The 24,381-nt window shown below is 37.5% G+C and overlaps 1 protein-coding gene across 1 annotated transcript; it reads left to right on the top strand.

The window, feature by feature from the left end:
- The first annotated feature begins 331 nt into the window (after positions 1 to 331).
- On the top strand, positions 332 to 14,904 carry LOC100036976 (uncharacterized). The gene is given in 3 exon segments (NM_001097738.1): positions 332 to 351; positions 10,831 to 11,266; positions 14,014 to 14,904. Coding segments are annotated over 2 exon segments (1,020 nt in total). The 5' UTR covers positions 332 to 351; positions 10,831 to 10,852; the 3' UTR covers positions 14,620 to 14,904.
- Positions 14,905 to 24,381: the final 9,477 nt, after the last annotated feature.

The raw sequence follows: 24,381 nt of genomic DNA, 5'->3' as shown, positions 1-24,381 counted from the left end.
GCCCCAGCTGAATATAATAATGTATTTAGTTAGGATATACCACTGCAGGAAAAGTGCTATTAGCAGCCTGCTCACTTTTATGTAACTCTATATGAATAGCAAACACAATCCAGCAGCACTCTGAAGTTGTAAAAACAGTGATTTCTTGTGCCTGCCTTCAGCATTGACACTAATCTCCCAGCTTCAGAGTGCTATTGTACTGTGTTTTATTTTAGGGTGTGTTCAGCTAAGAGCTGGTGTTCCTCACTGGCTGATTTACATATCTAAATTACACAATCCTGTAGTCTGAAAGAGGTCTTGTGGATTCTCCGTTTCAAACCAGAGCTTTGAGGAATATAGCAAAGAAGGAAGGTAATTACATTTATTTCTGCTTCAGAATACTTGTTAATTTATTAGGAGTTTTTTCCCCCATTTTTCTGGTGTCTTAGGTATGTCCTAAATTGGTTTTCTTGTAAAGTAAAAGTCTAAAATTAGAAAAGTTTGTAATGTACTAAGCTTTGAAAAATTATGATAATATGTTTTGGTTATAGTTAGGAGTTCCCAGGTCTTTTGGGCTGTGTTCGCTAACAGTAAGGGGCAGATTTTCTAAGCTCGAGTGAATAGTTTGAATGCAAAAATATTCGAATTTCAAAGTATTTTTTTAGGTACTTAGACCATCGAATTGGTCAAATTCAATCGAACCGAACGTTTCGAAGTAAAAATCGTTCGACCATTCGATAATCGAAGTACTATCTCTTTAAAAAATCCTTCGACTCTATGGGGACATTGTAGATTTTAGGTTTTGGGCACTTTTTATGATCGAATAAAAATCATTTGATCGATCTTTTAAAATCGTTCGAATTGTTCGAGTTGCCCCTAAGTAAATGTAATTGTTTCTGTAGCTGGAGTTGTTTCACGCCTAGTACATATCTGCCTATGTGAAAGTGTTTACCGTGTGTTTATCGTCCAAGCTATGATAATTTTATTAGCATTTATAGAATAAATAATATTCATGTTAAACTGTATGTTTTCGCTACACAATACTGATCCGTTTTCTATTAACTGTATGAAGGACATTAAGACATTTTCAGCATAAAGCTTCCAATGTGAGCCCTTCCTTTTAAATAAAAATAGGAAGTGTTTATCCATATATTACAACATATACATTTGGATGGCTGTGTCAAAATCACCCTTAACCAGGCCAGTTCTATTCTTACTTTCATCCTATTCACAAAGAACTATATTATTACATCATACATTTTTCATAAAAACATATTTTACTAGGTTAAAGCTCCCAAATGGTTGCCATTTTAACTATGCCCAGCTTAACTATATTGCAGTATATGCACAAACAATGGTCGATTTTGATTCGATTTTGTGGATCAGAGTTTATCCAACCCAAAATCTTGTCACGCAAACGCAAAAGCATTAAATGTAAGTCTGTACCTGGAGTTCTTATTATTACTATGAATAGTCTATTAGAGAGAGTCTGGAGAGTCTTTTGAAACCGAATTTCCATAAGAAATGGTAGTGATATTTACCATTATTTTCCTTTCCTGGATGTGCTCCCTATCAGTATATCCCCGTTCCTTCTCATTTTCCTAAAGCTCATAACAAAGATGTTGTAAAAGGGGTGGGTAGTATTAATAGCTTTGAGGAGGGTGTTCCTGTTGGGGCAAATTTATTTTTTGTTACTTTATCCCACATAAAATGCAGTAAATATGTAGTAGTAGGTGACCAGAAGGCACTTTTTATGATTTAATTTGATTTTGGGGTCTCTACATGTTAGATACTTTGGTAATCTGAAAAATACTGGGCATCAGACTGTTCAGTGTTATTTATATGTATGATGTTTTATCCTAATACCTAATGACATGGGAAAAGATGAATGTTTTGAAAGAATGCTTTTTCGTAACATTATTTAGCAAAACTTTGGGCTTGATAGTAATAGTAAGTAAGTAGTAAAAAGACACATTTGCCCAATCTGAAAACTGTGTTAAAACACTAAAATGTAGTAAATATGTTGATTTTGCAGTAGATCGTTACTTCCACGACAAGCAATATTCGTATATGCCAAATACTTGGATAATCTGATGCATACTGAGAATCAACCGGTTCAGAGGTCTCCTAGCTTTCATATTCATGACACAAGTGTTGAGAGGATTTTCAAATATCTTATCAAAACCACCAAGTTTAGCTAAGCTCTGCAATTTGGTAGAAATTTGTCCTTTTACCGAATGTGTACTTTCTAAGAATATATGTTTTTTGTACAGGTATGGGACCTGTTATCCAGAATGCTCGGGACCTTGGGTTTTCCGGATAATGAATCTTTCTGTACTTTGGGTCTTCATGCCTTAAGTCTACTAGAAATTAATTTAAACATTAAATAAACCCAATAGGCTGGCTGTGCTTCCAATAATGATTAAATATATCTTAGTTGGGCTCAAGTACAAGCTACTTTTTTATTATTACAGAGAAAAAGGAAATCATTTTTAAAAATTTGGATTATTTGGATAAAATGGAGTCTATGGGAGACAGCCATTCCGTAATTCGGAGCTTTCTGGATATTGGGTTTCCAGATAAGGGATCCTATACCTGTATTTAATGCCCTAAATCTTTTATGGAGGTGGAATTACACAAAAATTCAAGAATTCAATTTAGAAAATTGGGTTGTCCTGAAAACATTTTGGTGTCCTATGTAAGCTGAAAGTCCCCCCAAAGAAAAACCACTAAAGTGTGAGAACACAAGCTGTTCAAAAACCATCTGAAGCAGAGAGTAAATGAAATGCAAAATTTGCTCTGTGTGCCTGCAACTGGGCTGGCAAGCGAGAGAGCACAAGGTCTGATTCTAGGCCTGCATTTATCCATAGACTGCAAATCAGCCCCGGGATGCATTAGCCTAAAAAGGGGATGTAAAGTCAAAGAATAATATTGCATATACCTCTTCACCTTAAAAGAACTATATTTGCAGTATACTTTATTTAGAAATTCAGTGCCGTTTTTATAAAATAAGCAATCTTCTGCTGACTTTCGTGGACTCTCACTCTCAAAGTTTCACAAAGGGCAGAGAAGCAGAGCAGGGTTGAAAGAGAGAAAGAATCCCCCAGGCTGCTTCCCTGCCCTTAATTTTAAGACCTTGACAGCCTTTATAGAAATGCAGAAAATGTAAAATTTGTTGATACCTCTAGGAATGAAGAGTATCTGGAAGTTTTGCAATAATCCCGCCCTCGATGTTGTGAAGCTGTCAATTTTGACAATTTTATTGTGCAACTTTGAGAGGGAGAGGATACGAAAGTCCACAGAAGATTGCTAAGTAATGGCACTGAATTTCTAAATAAAGTCTATTGCAAAGATGCTTGTTTTATGGCAGAGAAGATGTATATTCAGTATTATTTTTGACTTTACATCCCCTTTAAACTTTTTATAAAATGCTCTATACCTTTTAAAAACAATATTTAATGGGAATTCCATTCTATCTATATCTAAAATGAGCCAAGGGCGTGTCTTTAGAATATGTCCCAGGAAACAGGAAATGGAGGTGGGTTGTGTAAAAATACCTTGTCCATTTGTAGAGGTGCTCATGTTTCATTCTATGCAATAATCATATTCTGTATGTCAGCAGGTTATTCTATCTATTTAAAATCAAAATTCCCAGATCAAATTTCCACACCACTCCCATCCATCACACATGACTCGATTTTAAATTTCTAGTTCATGTGAGTTCGTGGGAGTTTGAAAAAATTCCCATGAACTTGAAATTCAACCTTGATAAATCTGCCCCTTTATGTCCCTTTTAAGTGTGGAAAATGTATACTATTACTACTACTACTATACTCCTATACTGTATATTTCACTTCCATATTCAGTTATCTTCTTTGAGAAAGACATTCCCACGTTTCTTTGAATTAAAAACACCAATATGATCGTATTCATTAAAGTTCTCAAATGCATTAAATTCACTCATTTTATCCATTGAATACCATGAATATGACCGATATATTGTTATATTTAAATCCCATTTTTTAAAAATCATACCAAGCAGTCATTTTTCTTTTCAGAAATGAACTATAGAAAGTCCTCCAGTGGCCATTTTAAGAGCCACTCCTTTTCCTTACATGCTATTTGGAAAGCTTGGTAGAAGGGTAAATAGAGGGACTGGAGGGAATAAAGGTGGAAAAGACCCATGAGCCTGGGGGTAGGAGGGGTAGCAGGCTTATGAGGATATAGGAGCCAGGAGACCCCAGGGTAGAGTTGCCAGGGGGTACCAAGATAGGACAACCAGGAGGTCCAAGGGTAGGGAGGTAGAGTCTGCAGCAAAGGTGTTCCAGGGTAGGGTCCCCCTTCACATCCCTGCATGGTCCCCTCTCTTCAGTCGGGTGATGAACTTGTCATTTTCCAAATATTAAACAAAGGGGATTTATAGCAGAAAGTATAATGTTCATATTAAAACAAAATTATTTTAAATATGTGATGTATATTACCTTCAGACCAGGGAAACTGCAATAGGTACCCTGTTAGCTCCCAGTTACACCAATTTATATTTGGGGAGCTGGGAGGATGATAGCATCTGGGATGCCCCATGTCCCCCTGGTGTGAAGGTATATCATCGCAACTTAGATTTGATTATTATATGGGATACTAAGGCACCCCGATAGATAAGTTCTTTGAAAGATTGAGCAACAATATGGAAGGTCTAAAATTTACTTTTCAATGGAGCAAAGAAAGAATAACATTTTTGTATTTAAACATTTTTGCGGAAGGGACCAACTTATATACCAGGACTTACTTCATGGGTGTAGATATAAATATAGTAGAACCCCCATTTTACGTTTTTCAGAGGACCAGTAAAAAATGATATAAAATCCAGGAAAATGGAAAATCAGGGAAATGTATTATGTATAATATATAGGTGGGACCACAAAACAACAATGTAAAATGAGGGAAACTTAAAATCAGGTGATGTAAAATTGAGATTTCACTGTACTTATATGCTGAAAAGTAGTCATCATCAGGATATCTGGTTATCAAATGTCCCAAAAGGACACATTTAAAAGGATACGAAGAAACTGTACTAAAGCTGTTGATTTTCACTTCACTGAAAAGTCTCACAGCAAAAGATTTCTAACTAAGAATTTCTGAAGGTAGTGGGTGGGGATTTCCAAACTTTAATACCACAGTTGGGAAAAATATATAAAGCAAAACAAATGAGTTAAGTGACAAGGTTGCTGTAAAAAAAAGATTGATAATCTGACCAGACTTCTACGAACTAATAATTTAAAATCAGGGTATAAAAAGAAAAATGAAAAGAAGGCAATGGAAAAGACCAAGAAGCTAAAAGGAAAAACATGAACCAGAAGAAATTTCTGATGCCAATGACCCAATAAATATGAATGGTGAGTTGGCCTTTATAGTTAAGTATCACTGACAGCTCCTACATGCAATTTATATAGTATTAAAATATTGGACGATAGTTCTAAATAACCCTAATTTAAAAGGTGTGGCACCACTAAAACTACCTGTCATTTGTAGGAAAAATAAAACCTTAAACACTCAAGACAAGAGGAAGATTAAGCAGATTATAGGGGGAGAAAATATTGTAAAAAATGATATAAGTAGGCAAGGAAACTGGTTAGGTAGCATCAGTGGGTGGCACGGGTTGGGCACTGTTCCCAGTGTAAACTTTTGCAGAAGAAGCTATAGTCCCTAAAAATTGGTCAGGATTCAGAATATAGAATTCAAAGCTTTGACACTTGTACTTCCCAATTTATGATATATGTCATTTATTGGCAGATTCACTAACTTCAAGTGAAGGATTCGAATGAAAAAAATTCGAATTTCGAAGTATTTTTTGGGTACTTCGACCATCGAATTGGTTAAATTCGTTCGAATTCGAACGAAATCGAACGATTCGAATGAAAAATCGTTCGACTATTCGACCATTCGATAGTCGAAGTACTTTCCCTTTAAAAAAAACTTCGACCCCCTACTTCGGCAGATAAAACCTACCAAAGTCAATGTTAGCCTATGGGGAAGGTCCCCATAGGCTTGCGAAACTTTTTTTGATCGAAGGATATTCATTCGATCGTTTGATTAAAATCCTTCGAATCGTTCGATTCGAAGGATTTAATCGTTCGATCGAACGAAAAATCCTTTGATCGTTCGATCGAACGTTTAGCGCTAAATCCTTCGACTTCGATATTCGAAGTCGAAGGATTTCAATTCGAGGGTCGAATTTCGAAGTATTTTTAACTTCGAAATTCGACCCTTAGTGAATCTGCCCCCAAGTGTAGCTGTAAGTATATAGGTTGCACAACTTGAGCTTTTAAAACTCGACATTTGCGAAAGATTGAGCAGCAAAAATGTGAAGAAATGATTCTGTATAAACATTTCAGTGAGGTGCACAATTCAGATACTAGACACTTGGGTAATAGAGAGAATGGAAGTGGATTATAGAGGAGGGAATAGGGTGAATAATTTAGATCTAAGGGAGACCTACTGGATGTTAATTTTAAACACATTTTACCCCAATGGGTTCAATGCAAACTGAAATGTTAATTTTTTTTAAATGAGTGTTGATACTCAGATTGTAACAGTAAAATAAATATAAAAAACAGATATATAAGATAAGGAAAAGAACTGAGGTGAAACTAAGATTGGTAATGATAACTAAAGGTTGGTAATGATAAAAGGTGAGTGGGCATATGCAGCAATATTTAAATTACATATTAAGGTCTGGGAATGAAGTGTTTTCCTGGTATAAAACAGTGTGACCAAGCTGAGCATGATGGGAGAATTAGTCCTGTTGATGGGAAGTAAAAAGGGGAGGAGAAGTAAAAAGTAAAGAGATGACATGATTTAAAGCTATTCATTCTTGAGAAATACACATACTTTTAAAATCAAAAACAATAGAATTCAAGGTGAAACTGAAAAAAAAGATCTCTAATGATAAAGGTGGGTGTGGGTCTTTTAGCTTTATGACAGGTTCCCACAGAGTAAGCGTCAGGACAGCAAAAGTGTCAAAGAAAAATGGCTTTTATTTCAGCCGGTAGCAATGACACCATTATGTTCTACAGAGTTTATCCGTAACTTGAGCCTTTTTTACTTTTGAATAGCTCGCCCCCATGGCTACACAGCAGCTTATTTACAGTATATAAACAAAAGTAGAGTTTCTGAAGCAAACACAGCAGTTTTACTAATGCAGGGCAACACTGCATTATATATTTATTACTTTAAAACAATTTTATTTTTTGATGTTACTGGACCTTTAAGGAAAGCATTGCATCATCTCAGAATCTTGTTTCTGCACCAGGATGGAGGACCTGATATCCTTCCCCATGCCCTGGCTACACAAACGGTGAAGAGAATGGGGGTAATGTGTAGAGAGCAGTGACATCTAGGAAGTGCTGAATGGAAAGTGAAAGTAATTGTCTGCCTAAGGCATAGAGGAGGGGCAGACAATAGACAGCTGAGATTTTTAAATGAGTTTACTAATTACAAATTGTTAAACCAGTATGTTCTACATTTAGAAACATTTTCTGTGAGCTTACCCAACTGTAACCATTGGGCCCGGGTGCACACGCCCCAGAACTTCAGCAAGAGGAGTCAAACACCAGAAAATTTCAAAAGAGGCTGGCACAAGCCTGGACCCATGAAGTAGTAAAGCCGGAGTCAAGTTGTAAAAGGGTCTAGGTTTGTGCCAGCCTTTTTTGAAGTTTTCAACAGTTATGAATGCTTTATTAAAAAATAGAATTTGGGTTTCATGTTTAATTTGAACATGACTTTTATTATACAGCTTTTTATATCTGGGTGACAGGTCCACTTTAAGAAAAAGATAGACAGAAAGTAGATGACAGACAGACAAAAGATAGATAGACATATAGATAGATGATGATGATGATGATGATGATGATAGATAGATAGATAGATAGATAGATAGATAGATAGATAGATAGATAGATAGATAGATAGATAGATAATAGATAGATAGATGATAGATAGATAGATGATAGATAGATATAGACAGATAAAAAGATCGAAAGAGAGACAGATAGATAGATACTGTAGATAGATGATAGATAGATGATAGATAGATAGATAGATAGATAGATAGATAGATAGATAGATAGATAGATAGATAGATAGATAGATGATAGATAGATTTAGACAGATAAAAAGATCGAAAGAGAGACAGATAGATAGATGATAGATAGATATAGACAGATAAAAAGATTGATAGATAGATAGATAGATAGATAGATAGATAGATAGATAGATAGATAGATAGACAGACAGACAGAAAGACAGACAGACAGATAGGTAGATAGATGTGTCACAGACAGCAAGTTAATACAGATTTAAAATCTCAAGGCATCTTTAGTCTTGAATTAAAGTTATGGACTTCATAAACTTACTGGCGTAAGAAAGTAAATGTAGATATGCAGGTGGTATGCAAATATGTAGAAGCGAAGACAAAATAAATACAATGTATTTGTATGCAATTTACATAACTATGTAAGATTCATTGATTATTTATTTCCATTCATTTTTCATGACTGGCTCATCGGTTTTTTGCATATGTGCACACCTACTGCTGCCGGCTGCATTTTGTGCAAGCTCTGTATAGTTACTGTAAAAAAAAAATGAGTGGAAGTCTAGGTCTGGTATAGAGTAACTGTGACTACCTTACTATTATTGATGTATTATTACTTAACATCTGAACTGTTCTGCCAACTACATGGGCATTAAATGGACATGTCAGGGGACATACAATCTCTCCTGTATGTAAGTCAGGCTAGGCTGTAAGTGCTGTACTTTACTGAGGCAACCAGCAAAGAAAAGATTTGGGGTGAATAGTGATTTGCTGCATTGGGTGGGAAATACAGCAGAGTAATTTCTATGACATTGTTTCACTACAAATGTAATCTTGATACGAGCCAATGATATCTAGCCGGAACGGCTGTTAGGGTGAGATTTTTGACAAGTGCTTATATGTCCTCATAGGTACCCCATGCTTTATAGCAAGATAAATGCTACACAAACAATACTATATACTGTAACATTGTTATAATTTAAAGGAACAGTAACATCAAAAAATACATGTTTTAAAGTAAATAAAATATAATGTACTGTTGTCCTTCATTGGTAAAAGTTATGTGTTTCCTTTAGAAAAAATACTATAGTTTATATAAAAAGACTGTTGTGTAGCAATGGGTGTAGCCATTCAAACTGAAAAAACAGGAAAGACACAGTTTACATAGCAGATAACAGCTGTGTAATAAAATACAATAGTATTCTACAGAGTACATCTGTTATCTGCTATGCCTCCAAACTGTCCCGTCTTTCACGGGACAGTCCAGATTTTGACAGCTCAGCCCACAGTCCCGGGTTTGTCCAGATTTACTCTTTGATCTCCTGCTCTGAACAGCCAGAAAAAGATACTACGATTCTAACTCAATTGGCTTTTGGCAGAAAACCCAGAAAAGATACATAGATACTTTTGTAACAAATTTAAGATAAGCAGGTCTCTTGGGGAAACTGTTACTTACAGCTTAAAGGGCAATTCACCTTCATTAGCAAAACTGTAATAACACACATTCTTACTTTCATAAGCAGGGTCTGTGATGCACAAAATCCCAAATGGCATTTGAAGCCAGATTTTCAATATTAAGTATTGACACTCCCAGTGCCACTGTCTCCGTGTTCAAACAATATGGCACAATATTTGGAGTTAGTGGGTGTTCATGGTAGCCGAATCCATATTTATATTAAAGGGATACTGTCATGGGAAAAAAAAAATTCAAAATGAATCAGTTAATAGTGCTGCTCCAGCAGAATTCTGCACTGAAATCCATTTCTCAAAAGAGCAAACAGATTTTTTTTATATTCAATTTTGAAATCTGACATGGGGCTAGACATATTGTCAATTTCCCAGCTGCCCCAAGTCATGTGACTTGTGCTCTTATAAACTTCAATCACTCTTTACTGCTGTACTGCAAGTTGGAATGATTATCACCCCCTCCCTTTTCCCCCCCAGCAGCCAAACAAGAGAACAATGGGAAGGTAACCAGATAACAGCTCCCTAACACAAGATAACATCTGCCTGGTAGATCTAAGAATAACACTCAATAGTAAAAACTCATGTCTCACTGAGACACATTCAGTTACATTGAGAAAGAAAAACAGCAGCCTGCCAGAAAACATTTCTCTCCTAAAGTGCAGGCCAAAGTCACATGACCAGGGGCAGCTGGGAAATTGACAAAATGTCTAGTCCCATGTCAGATTTCAAAATTGAATATAAAAAAAATCTGTTTGCTCTTTTGAGAAATGGATTTCAGTGCAGAATTCTGCTGGAGTAGCACTATTATCTGATGACAGGATCCCTTTAAGTGATGCCCAGTAGTAATGCAGATGGCCAGGTCAGTACTTCGATCCAAATAACAGGGGTTAGCGATTCAGCAATCGCCGGATTTGCAAGCACAGTTCACATATGGTTATATAGTGAATCAGTGGGAAACCCCAAACCTGATATTAATCTGCCGCTGCAGTAAATAGAGTATTTTACCGACCATGTGTCCGATACAGTCACCACCATGACTCCATGTCATCACTGAGTCACCCACAAGTTCGTGTCTAATCAGTTGTCGCATCCACAGACCTCCGGAGGGGGATCCCCACTTGCCATGCACTGCGCTGCACCTCAACAGCTGTTTCGCCACTAGTGTGGCTTTGTCAAGAGAGATTATAATTCATTATCCAGGCTTGACCAGCTCCATATAAGATTTTATCATGCAACTAATATGAAGAGAAACAGTTTATGCATTTGTTCTGAGTCTATTATTTTTCTTATATTAGTTGGATCGCAATATCTTGAACAATGGTTCCAAAGACACAATTTTTTGCATTTTTACTATGTGTGCTGGCTATTGGCTTCCTCTATAAGATCACTTTTAAAGAGAACACTTTCAACCTCAGAACTTTATTTTTCCCTGCAAAGATTACCCCAGAGGACATTTTATATGCAGGGAATGGCATCATGTTTGTAGAGACCACAGACCGGATGGATCCACCTCATCTAGTGTTGTGTTCCATTGAGTCAGCAGCCCGTGTGTACCCTGATAGACCGGTGGCTTTCTTCATGAAAGGTTTACCAGACATAAACTCAAAAGAAGATGAGGACAAAGCACGGATGAGTTACCCAACACTTTTACCTTATGATAATATCTACTTTTTCCCTCTCAGAATGAATAAATTGCTTAACAATACTCCACTTATGCCCTGGTATCAAAAGGTATGTATCAATATATTCATTTCTGTAACACATACTAACTAAAAGGTGCTTTATTGTATTATCTCCTATCTGACACCTTGCTCCCTAATGCAAATCACACTCTTGGAGAAATGACTGGGACAATCATAAAGATTTGTGCAGAAAAATAAATAAGAAAGTAGGAAAATGTTGTTGTCTAGCAGTAACACTCCTTAAAAAATACTGGTGATTAATAAATAAGCCCCTTAATATCACAGGGTGCATAACATTAAGGACATGCCAGTAGTTGTTACAGTACAGTATCCCTAACTCCCTACCAACTCTATGCCCACACAGGAAAATAAGTGCCAATAAAGGAACAGATAGATGACTTGCAATTCAATATTTGGTGCCAGTTTTGATTATTTAAAGCCTCCAATTAATTTTCTTTTTTTTAAGATCCACTTAACCCTGTTGTCCCTTGATTAATGTCAATTGACTCCTTCCTGTTTTCTTGACTACTCTGAACTTGGCATTTACATTTGATAATACTTTGGTACCACCGATTGGATTATGTTTTGCTTGCCTATACCCAGTACCAGTCATGCCTGTATTACCTATTTTGAGTCAAAGCTTGTTTATTTTGTCTGTTCTGCCTGCTATGAGAAACAGCCTTGCATATCTTGTCTGAACAGACAAAATGAAGATTGAAAATGACAAATAACGTTCAATAGCATGACAACAGATGTAAATGGGACCTGTCACCCAAATAAAATATTCACATTAGTCACATTATCACATTAGTCAAGCAAAATGAACTTTAATTATACTATATCAATTCTTTGAACCTTGTTTCCTTCAGTCTGGGAATTCATAATTATAGCAAGCAGGCAGGAGCCATTTTGTGGACACTGTTATTAAGACAAGTCTTGTATCATCTCAGAATCTTGTTTGTGCACCAGAATGGGGGACCTGATGTCCATCCCCATGCCCTGGCTACACAATTAAATGGTAAAGAGAACTGGGGGAATGTGTGGGGATCAGTGACATCTAGGAAGTGCTGAATGGACAATGAAAGTAACTGCCTGCCCCGTCTCTATGCCTAAGGCATAGAGGAGGGGCAGACAATATTTGACTGACAGCTGAGATTTTTAAATGAGCTTACAATAGCTATGACTGCTTTAATAAAAATAGAAATTGGGTTTCATGTTTAATTTGAAAAGGACTTTTATTATACTGCTTTTTGTGTCTGGGTGACAGGTCCACTTTAAGAGAAGTTCAAGTGCAGAAAAAGAGCATGGCAGGTAGAGTTTAGGATAGACAGGAAAACAGACAGGAGTAGATCAAGAGGAAAATAATAAAAACAGCTCAGGACAATCAAACAACCACATTGGCATCATGTATATAAGTATTATTTATGTAGCACTACTTCTGCACACAGAACTGTACACTAGAACAACATATTGACAGACTGGGGTCACTATAGTAATAAGATCCAAATAAATGCATTTACAATTTAGATGGAGTTCCCTGCCCCAAATACCTCATAATCTAAGTGGGCAGGTTAACTTACAAATACAAATAGGATAATATTAAGTGCAGCAGTTTATAGTGGTTGTCACTTCATCATAAGTAAAGGAAGTGACAGTTTCATCAATCCATCGTGTCTGACAAGTAATGCAGGTCAAGATAGTCTCCAAAGTACAGTAATAGCAACTAAAGCGTTCATTGATTATCTATTATGTGTCTTTGCTATTGACCATTAGGGATGTAGCGAACTGTTCTGCGGCGAACTTGTTCGCGCGAACATCGGCTGTTCGCGTCCGCCGCAAGTTCGCGAACGTCACGCGACATTCGCCAATAGGCGTTCGCGTCAAAATCGTTCGACCATTCGACCATTCGGTCGCTAAAATCGAACGATTTTCGTTCGATTCGAACGAAAATCGTTCGATTCGAACGAAAATCGTTCGATCGAACGATTAAAAATCCTTCGATCGTTTGAATCGAACGATTTTCGGATGTTCGAAGTTCGCGAACTGTTCGCGAACTGTTCGCATTTTTTGCCGGTGTTCGCGAACGGCGTTCGCGAACACATACTCGGCGGTTCACTACATCCCTATTGACCATTCAAGAATCATTTCTGAATTTCTCCTCAGTGGTAGGGACCGTACATAATGACACATTGTAGTTCCTTACTATTAATATTCTCTCAGTACCTAAGGTCCTGGGTTTACCAGATAAATCTCCTCCTGTTTACCATTTTGCTGTATGTATGTGCCTTTAAACTGCTGCTTGCACATTACCTCCAGGCATCTTTGTACCCCGCCAGCTGTTTTCAAAGACTTCACCAATATCTACAGTATATGACTGGCCCATTGATTTCCTTCTGGCCCTACTAATTATAGGGACTTCTAATAACTGTAAAAAAATGACCCCACAAAGTTTGTGAAGTAGATTCTTGACTTAGGAAAAATTCTGCATGGCAAAGTCAAGAAGTGTCCTTCAAAATTAACAAATCACTTTCCTAGGCTGTAAAACTGGGATTTGAAACAGTCCCCATCTTGTTTCTAAAAAAAAACACAAATATTCCAACTTTATCCTTATGGTCCCAGTTAGAATCCTACAGCTCCACCTCTTGGCTAATTCTGTGCCAGCTACCAAAAAAACACATTATGTGGGGTTTAGGCCAAATTTCCAGCACAGCTGTCCAACTTGTCAGGACTGGATAGAATCTCCATAATTATGTTGCTATAAAATGTACCCATTAACTATTTCCATTCTCTTTATAGGTTAATCCTAACACTGAGATGTATTGGAATCATGTGAGCTCAGATGCATGCAGGTTGGCCCTCATTTATAAGTATGGCGGCCTTTATATGGACACTGATATTATAACATTTCGTCCATGTCCAGAAAAAAACTTTCTAGCTGCTGAGGTATCTCAGATGACTGGCAGTGCTGTACTTGCATTTACTCCTCATCACACAATTGTCTGGCAGTTCATGGAAGACTTTGTCAACAGTTATGATGGGACTATCTGGGGACAACAAGGACCATTACTCTACAACCGAATTCTTAATAAATTTTATTGCAAAGTACCTCCATTCAAAGGCCAAGAAGATATAATGTGTGGAACAATCTTATTTTTAAATATTGAACGATTTTTTCCGGTCCCAGGTATGCAGTGGAAAAAGTTCTTTGAAGTATGTGAAAAGCTGCCAACTTTCATTAACTCGTATGCTTTGCATCTTTTTAATTATGCTAATAAAAATGATCGTAAAGTGATGGTCCCTGGAAGCAACACAATGGTGGAGCTTCTTTACAAACAGTACTGCCCCATAACATATCAAGCTGTTCTTGAAAATAAACCTACCTACCTTAAATATGTGCCATAAATCCTAAAACATAGAGGAAAGAGGAATAGATCATGTATCCATTATAATCCAGTGAAAATGTTTTAGTTTAATTATTGTTTAAATCAGGGCATGAAAAATGATTTAATTATTTTATTAATATCTTATTAAACAAATTCATAAATTGATATATGGTTGATCAACTATAGTAAAATAATAGTAACTTGCTGCTTTAAAACCACTTAGTACCACTTAAATGGTGCATTTGTGTAATTTTCAGTCCATCTTTAGATTTGTGTTAATAAATCTGTTGCCTATTTACATTCATCCTGGTCTTGTAGCATATTGTTTGGGTTCTATTACTGGGGTAAAGTCCAGGGTAATGGAACTCATGATACACATTTATGGTTGATGACTGGCTACCTTCATCATGACCATTAAACCTACTTAGAGGGGGTGATCAAAACAATATTCTATTGAGAAAAGTAAATATGTGGTTAATCTACACACCATGGTCCCTTTTGGTTTAAATTATACAAGCATTTAGTATTCAGTGTTGGGAAAAGAGTTAATATTTCTCTAAAACTCAGAGAAGCATTTTATTAGAATTCAAATGTGAGTAGAATAAATGATGTTAAAGGGGATGTAAAGTAAAAAAGATAAAAAAAAAATTGCAAATACCTCTTCTCCACCTGAAAAGAACTATATTTGCAATATCCTTTATTTAGAAATTCAGTGCCGTTTTTATAAAATAAGCAATCTTTTTCTGACTTTCGTCTCCTCTCCCTCTCAAAGTTACACACTGCAGGTAAAGTTGCTGTACCATGTTAGTTAGCAAAAATGTTACAAGGCAACCTTTTTGAAATAAAAAATAAAGTGGTATAAAAGTGATACTTTTATTTTCCGTCTCTTGTCACGCTCCCTCTTGCTCACTCTGTCCTGCCGGCCCAAGTCCCTCTGCCTCTCCTACTCCCACATTCTTCAGCAGTATTGTCCTGTCAGTATTGCTAACACTGCTGCTTTAACCCTTTGTTCTTCTGTGCCCATGCACTTTCCACCCTCTGTATATCTTTTCCTTTCCTCCACTGCAACAGCCTGCAGAAATATAGCATATATGCATGCCACACTCATATCAAAGGAGGACTAAAATGCAGCTACAACACAGGTACAGAGGGACTGTGTAAAGCATAGGGGAATGGTACGAAAAAAACTGAAGTATACATAGATTATGTGTAGATTATAATTAGTGATGGGCGAATTTATTCGACAGGTGCGAATTTGCGGCGAATTTGCACGATTCGCCACCAGCGAATAAATTCGCAAAACAGGTGCAAAAATTTGCTGTTGAAAAAAATGAACGCCGGCATCAAAAACAAGATGCCGGCGCCTAATTTTTCGCCCTTTTGGAAATTTTGCAGGAAATTCGCGAATTTAATGCACCCACTACTGAAATTTATAAAGATATCTGTAGTCACCTCGGAGTTACTTGACTTGTATAAAAGCCACGTAACTAGTGATGGGCGTCAAAAACGAGGCGCAAATTCGCCCATCACTACACGTAACTCCTCAGTGACTTGTAATATCTTTATAAATTACGGTAGGGGGTGCATTATCCACTATATATATATATATATATATATATATATATATATATATATATATATATATATATATACACACAAAAGCCATGAATATCTTGTAAATTATATCCTTATAAACGGTGATTACTGATGTTGTCAGTTATAAACGGTGAGTAGTGATGTCATTTCTGTCACATGACTCACTGAAACTTGTGTATTATAATAAATAAAGTACCCCCTGTTGCATAACATGAGGATATTAGAAGTTACCTCGGAGTTCCATGACCTGCATAAAAAATGTTATATGGTCTTGAAACTCCTCTGTAACTTATAATATCCTTATAATTTGCAAAAGGGGGTACTTTATTCACTATGTATAAAATATTCAGCTCAAGGGTCAAATCATAGGCGGAGGGTGATTTTTTTGTTTGGAGAGGCTAAGATGGGCTATTCATAGACTGACCTATGCTAATGTGAGGCTTAGTGGATGCGTCACTGGCATGAAAGTGAACCTCCAATCACCAACCACCATTGTTTTCCAGGAAAAGTGGAGGTGGGAGTGATTTTTCACCCTAATTCTACAGATTCTCAGGATGTAAAAATATTTTCATATACACTTTAATGGGTTCCAAACAAGCAGGGCCGGATTTACATAGTTGGCACCCCTATGCCCGCTTTTGTTCATCACCCCCGTCCCCTCCCTTTTATTTGATGAAATTTCATCATTGGGACCAAAGCAATGGGGATTGGCACACAGTATTTTTAAACCAATGTGAGTGTGGTTGGGCAACATGCCTCCCCTAAAATCCTGCCACCCTATGGCCTGCAAATAAGGTCACATTATATGGGTTCACTATCCATTTGTGTTTACAGATGTCCACTTAATTTTAACAAAGGGGTGATATTTTTGTGAACTGTTAAAAAGTATTTAACTTAAATATATTTTAGTTTTATAGAGAGGAAGGCAGTGGGTACTGACATCCCAGGCACATTATTTAAAGTGCAATGCAGTCTATATTTATAAAACAAGCATATTATATGCAGTTTGATGCAGTGGGTACTGGCCCCCCAGGGACTTTATGCAGTTTTGGGTGCCACCTGGCCAGGTAAAAGGTTAAAAAACATAGGAAGACTGGTATTTTTTCCTGAAAAGACGGCAAGCCAGTATGATTCAAATGTAGAAAAAACGCCAATACCTTGGTATGCTGTAACAGGGGTGATCCCAATTTATTCCATAGTGCTGCCAGACACTGCAGTTACAATCAAACATTGTGGGAACACCTGTAGGGATGTAGCGAACCGCCGCCGATGTGTTCGCGAACGCCGTTCGCGAACACCGGCATAATTTGCGAACTGTTCGCGAACTGTTCGCGAACTTCGATCATCCGAAAATCGTTCGATTCGAACGATCGAAGGATTTTAATCGTTCGATCGAACGATTTTCGTTCGAATCGAACGAAAATCGTTCGATTTTAGCGATCGAATGGTCGAATGGGCGACCGATTTTGACGCGAACGCCTATTGGCGAACGTCGCGCGACGTTCGCGAACTTGCGGCGGACGCGAACAGTCGAAGTTCGCGCGAACTAGTTCGCCGGCGAACAGTTCGCTACATCCCTAAACACCTGTCCCTGTTGCAGCATACCAAGGAATTGGCGTTTTTTCTACATTTGGATTAATTGCTCGCGTATGGCTAGGTCAGTGCCATAGCCTTTCACCCCTTAAACTGAACTTTTCTGGAACCCAGTATGATGTTAGATGCAGTATAGATTCAAAAAATAAGCTCATTTACGTGGTTATTTATCAAAGACCGAATTTATCAAAATCCACTCTGGTTTTTTACGCTTATTATTACATTTTCCCAAAAATTTGCTTTGCGGGAAAAAATACAGTTTTTCACAATTTTTTCATCTGATTCTCGCGAATTTCATGATTTTTTCACCCGAAAAATTAGAAAACTTCTGGGTATTGCACGAAACCCAACGCACATCAAAAGTGGGATTTATTGAGTTATTGACTTATATGCAACCTCGACAGGTCTGAGATGCCAGAATTTCAGATTCTGACTCTTCCATCCTCGGGGTTTAATAAATTCGGAAAAAAATTGTCATTTTTACATTCAGAGTTTTTATTTAATAACCCCCTTAATGTTGTGAGTTGCAGTGGATACTGCCCCAGGCATATTACTTGCAGTGTGATGCAGTATGTTCTGATGCCAGATACAGTATGTAGGCATGCATACCTCCCAACATTTTGGAAGTAAAAAGAGGGACAAAATTTTTTTTTCCGCACGTAGCGCAGCAAATTTTTGACCACACCCCTTTTGGTGGCCACACCCCCTAATTACCATGTTTGTTTTACAAAATTTGGCAGGTTATGAAATTTTGAAAATATTTCTCCTTATCTAAACTGTGTTTTTGTGTTTCAAAATTGTTACAAAGTATCTTATTTGCACCTGTTAGGTGTTCTGGGCTCTCTGCTAAAAGCCAATAAAGTGAGAAACTTTGTTTCTTTTTCTGGCTGTTCAGTGCAGAGAAAAGAGGGACTTTCCAGTACAAATGAGGGACTGCGGGTTGAGCTGTCAAAAGAGGGACTGCCCCTTCGAAAAAGGGACAGTTGGGAGGTATGGGCATGCCCCCATACTGTAACATTGCCCCACTGATTTCTTTCCCATCCACCTTAACTAACTAAAAATTAACAAAACAATGACAAAGAAAAAAATCAAGTGCAAAAACAAAACAAAAAAACACATTTTGTTTTTCCAGGGGGACAGAGTTAATTCAGGACTATAGCAAGGATGATAGGAATATTATAGATGACAGGTGACAAAAAAGGTTTTAATTCCAGTGAGTAAGCCTTTAGACTTTTTACGTTTCCCAGCCCCAACTTTATCTGTGACTTAATTGGTTAATTATACTGTCTGTCAAGAAATTGCCACTCTGATTGGGGAAACCAGGAGGAAAATGATCCAATCAGAGTGCAGCCAATTATAACAGAACCGGAGCTTGGAGGAATGCAAAAATCTTTCCACAATGTTAAAGAATTAGTAAAAGTTTTTTTTTTCTATCTATAAATTTACTCTAAACAGTCACCCAGATAAATGTACCTTAGTCCCTGCTGCAAGTCTGCTCTGGTTCCTGTGTTGTCAGCAGCTTCTTTCCCCTTCTTCCTGGTCCAGAGTGAAGCCCCACACCTAAGCTAACTGAGCTCTCCTTATCTCTCTGACTAGTCGGAGAGATCATTCTCTGATACTGCTAATGCACTATAGGTAAATTAACAGCCTTTTCTCAATTTATAATATATTTTAAAATGCTATTGATTGTTATGCCTGATCTGCCCTCTAGTTATGTAAAAAATAAATCTGATTTGTGTTTAACTGTTTACTGAGTTTGATTAACTCATTCATGTGTCCCTTTGTCTTATTTACTGATCAGTTATGCTATTTCATTTTTTGTTTTTCCATTTATGCAAACTGACATAGATTAACTAGAAGAGTGTAACTAACTCATTCAGAGTTTCCTTTGTGTGATGTCCTGATCTATTTGTGTGAATGTTTGTGTAATTGTTATAGTAGCATGAAGCATGCATAGAGCGATTTATATACAGTTTTCTTTTTCAAGAAGTTTATTGTTCTGCATAAAGGTAAATTTCATGGTGTTGTGTAAGAGAAGGAGTGTGAAGCATTCTGAGAAAATAGATGAAAATAGAATACATGAGAATTTTACAATAGGGTGAAGTTTTTAGGGAGTGGTGCATGCAATTATTAGTTATGCTGGGGAGCATATAACAATTTTGTTTGGGCAGAGGGTCCTTCTAAACATGTTAGTATCAAAATGCCAGCCTGTACTGGAAGTTGTGAGGGTTTTGGGGTGGGGTCGGTTGTGCAAGAGATTGTTGATGAGGCTGGGGGGGTTGATTTATTATCAGTAAGAATGGCAGATGGGGATTTTAATCTGTTAGAATCAGAATGGCAGCCTGTTCTGGGAGTTGTACATTACAGTGAATGTTCAGGGATTTATGCAAGAAATTGTTAGTGATGCTGGGGGAACTAGCTTACTAATTATTTAGGGCAGAGTTGAATTTGAACACGTTAGAATCAGATTGGCAGTATGTTGTGGCATTTGTAAATTATAGTAAAGGTTCAGGGATTTGTGCATGTAATTGATAGTGATGCTGGTTATCTGGCTTACTATTCTGCTAGAAGGGCAAAGGGGAAGTAAAATTAGCGAGAATCAGAATGGCAGTCTGTTATGGCATTCAAGTTTATGAGATGACAATGTGCTAGACTTGGGGACTAGGCCTTCATACATTGCACCTTTTTTTGTAATACACAATAAAAAGATTACTAGTTCATGGATCCATGGTACCACCATCCAAATATTTCTCAGTTATCCCTTTTTTGTATCCAAACTTTTAGTACTTCACATTTATAAAATAAATTGAATATATTGCACATGTCTAGGGAGGCAGAAGGGAAATACTGCTAAGATGCAGCACAACCCAGACCAGTGAATAAGTGATTTTTTTCCAAGGAGGTGTACCTGACCAGTGACTTCATTTTTCCTTACCTTATATACAAATGTACATTACAAAATATTATTTGAGCAAAAAACACTTTTTTTCTGCACCAGGGCAACCAAAGTGCCTCACAATGCAGACACAAACTGGAACAGACACCAGCAATTCAGTTTACTTGACCGGTGCAGCGTCGATTCCACACCTATCCCTCTACCTCCCCCCACACACCACAATTCTCCTACCCCCAAATAATACATACACACCACTGGTTTGGAAAGAGATGGCCCCAGTTGTTTATTTAACACAATAATACAATTATAATCATGTATAACACTTTTAACCTTTGAACAACCGTTTGTATAACAAACTTTTAAACCTTTAACATATTATTCCCCCACCCGGGGAGGAGGGAATGGGGGTGGGGTATCTGTACCCAAACTGCCAAGATAGGTTCCTGTTCCTTTCTCCCAACCCTAAACCGGGCTGCATACCACACTATGAGGACCCAGGCCTACCAGGCTACTTCCACTGACTATGACAGACCCCCCTTTTAGCTTCCCCTGGGGGTCCTTGCAAAGATACCCCCGCAACTACGACTAACACACATAATATATAGGGAGGGAGGGTGGGATACTGCGTCCTTCTTCCTCCACGTCCCGGCGCTGAATGGTAAGTATTACAGCTGTTCTTTCCTCTTCTCATTCGCCCGGGACTCCCAGCCAATCAGCACCTGTAACAGAAAAAAGGGGGAGGGGCGGGGATAGCTGTCTCCTAAGGCCCCGTCAAGACCCTGTTGCCCCTATTCAGGCCATGGGGTCCCCATCTACCTTATTTCATATGCATGCAGATAATCCCTGTCTAGCAGTAACCTCAGGCATAGCTTTGTAGACAGTGAAAAGTGCTGCATATTCTATTGTCCAACAGTGTATGATTGGCAGCATTATGGACTAAGAAAGCAGGGGTGCACATCTAGCCTGTGTTATTGCATAGCTTCCCACTAGAACACAAGCACCCTTCTTTATAACTGGCATTAGGGCTGCCAAAACTCATGCAACATTAACTGTACATTTGTATAACTTTATTTGGATCCATTTCCTCTGTAGCTACACGTCTGCTTTTTAGTAAAATGTCTATTTTGTACCCTAGTAGCTGTGTTTGAAAAAAATACACACACCTTTGTCTTTGTAAATCCTACCTACCTGACAGCTTTTTTTGTTTGCGTCTGTGTAGCGCACTACTGTGGCATTGTCAAAGCAGTGTGTACAGTGCACTGATCCATACAGTTTAACCAAATTTGGCACAGTGTTTTGTTTGAATCACACTGTGGTGGTAATAATGCGTGCTGCTGGTCTTCGCAAAATACCCACTAATATATATATATTTACATATTGCTTTACCTAGTGTTGTGCAAAAATCATCTTATTGTTGTCATAATAATAAAAGCTTACGTTTAGCTCTAAACATTGTGAACATTGTTATACTCTATTTTTGGAATATTATTTTTTCAGTTCCTTTAAACTGAACAAATTGATTTTCATGCATCTTGTTACTGATTTCTTGATACTCACTATTTCTGTCTTCATTCAGACACAACAGAACACTATCTTTATGACTGTAGTGTTATATATATATATATATATATATATATATATATATATATATATATATATACACTCCAAGGATCATATCCAATGGATCACAAGACAGGAAAACAGCAAATACACTTTATTGTAATGGCTTACGTATATATAGTACATCACTACTTGAAATTTCTATGGCTTCTTTCCCCAAGGCGAAGATATAAGTGAAAGAAATAATGCACCATTCATCTCAGTTCATTGTCATGTGAACCACAAACCTTCATTAAATGGTTATGCAGATTGTAAGATTCTAAAAAAAATTTTTATTCCATTTAATTTTTCAATAGTATCAGAGAAAGCCTTTTCTCCACTTGAAATAAACAGGGGTGTTTCTACCATAAGGCTAGGTGAACACATTGCTTCAGGCGGCAGCTCCCCAGAAGTTACCAGGGGTGGCAAAAAGCCGCTCCTGGAGCTGAATTTCCTATTATTAAACTACTCATCCTCCTTTCCTCATTGGTGATCTGATGGTAAGTGTGTCGGGGTAATAATAATACCTGAAACGCACCTGTAAATGAAATATAATCACAGAAAAAACTGTTATGGCTGAAGCTATTCTTTGTGTGTTATTAGTGGATATCTGAGCCTTTTTCAGGCCATCATCGTGGTCTATTGCCTAGTGATAACCAGAAGGCATCCCTGTCAATGCTATAATATATTGGGCATGATAAGTGTACAGGTATAGGATCCTGTATCCAGAAACTCGATATCTAGAAAGCTCAGAATTACGGAATGTCTCCCATAGACTCCATTTTATCCAAATTATCCACATTTTTCAAAAAGAATTCCTTTTTCTGCATAATAATAAAACAATAGCTTGTACTTGATCCCAACTAAGATATAATTAATCCTTATTGGAGGCAAAACCAGCCTAATGGGTTTATTTAATGTTTAAATGAATTTCTAGTAGACTTAAGGCATGAAGACCCAAATTACGGAAAGATCTGTCATCCGGAAAACCCCAGGTCCCGAGCATTCTGGATAACAGGTCCCATACCTGTAGTAATATTTTTAAGTTGTTGAAAATTGTTACATGTGGTGTTTATTTGCATGCATTCTCCACCTGCCTGCAACTGCACAAAGAGATTTTTTTTCAGTGCAATAGTGCTAACAACGTGTTGGCGTTTGTAGAAAAGAACCATATGTAATATTACTTTGTGTATATCATGAAGTTTTGCTTTGTGTTGTATGCCTAATTCTTTTGTAATTATTTATTTGAACCATACTCATACTCTAACCCTGGCTCCCTCGGCCATTAATTTGTGCAAGTGCAACAAAAAAAATAAAATAAAATTTCTGGGCTGGTGTCAGATTTACAAGATATAAAATGCAGTTCCCCTTTAGATGATCAGTGACACAACAGTATATGTAAGCAGCCCTGCATGTGTATAACATGGCTATTGTATATTACAGGCAGAATGGATTACTTACACAGACACTTGAGTAACTGCTTGCACTTCGGCTGTCAGACTCTCCGACCCATCATGCAGGTACTATCTGCTGTTAATTCTAAGGAAAGGTAGCACCCTGTGCCCGTTGTCCCTCTGGCAGAAATTCCCCACTGATGACCCCGGGCTCTGGGGTAATTCATGGCCATAAGTTTGTTGTTGATAAAACTCCAACTACATCGAGCCCAAATTCCCACCCTGCGAAGAGTATTCTCAAAATAACTACTTGCACAACCAGTCCCCAGAATACTACGAGCGGCCGAGGGAGCTGAGACTCTGTACTTGGGAGCGGGTAGTTACCCCAAAGACGGCTATAGATACACCCACATTGCTCTGCCGAGCCAAGAATCTTCTGCAACAGTCCAGGATCATGGGATCTCTCCAAAGGGGCACAGTCAATCTCAGCCACAACTTCTCCAAAGCCATGTCCTCAGGCAGCCTCCCCAGCACTGCGATTCCTCGTAGCCTTTAAATTAACCTTTAGTATAACGTAGAGAGTGAAATTCAGAGAAGATTTTCAATTGGTTTTCGAATTTTATTATTTATGTTTTTTTTTAGTTATTTAGCTTTTTATTCAGAAGCTCTCCAGTTTGCAGTTTCAGCAATCTGGTTGATAGGC

The sequence above is a fragment of the Xenopus laevis genome, chromosome 5L (assembly GCF_017654675.1).
Source record: "Xenopus laevis strain J_2021 chromosome 5L, Xenopus_laevis_v10.1, whole genome shotgun sequence".
In the NCBI taxonomy this organism is placed as follows: domain Eukaryota; kingdom Metazoa; phylum Chordata; class Amphibia; order Anura; family Pipidae; genus Xenopus; species Xenopus laevis.
This window is presented reverse-complemented; position numbering and strand designations above follow the sequence as displayed.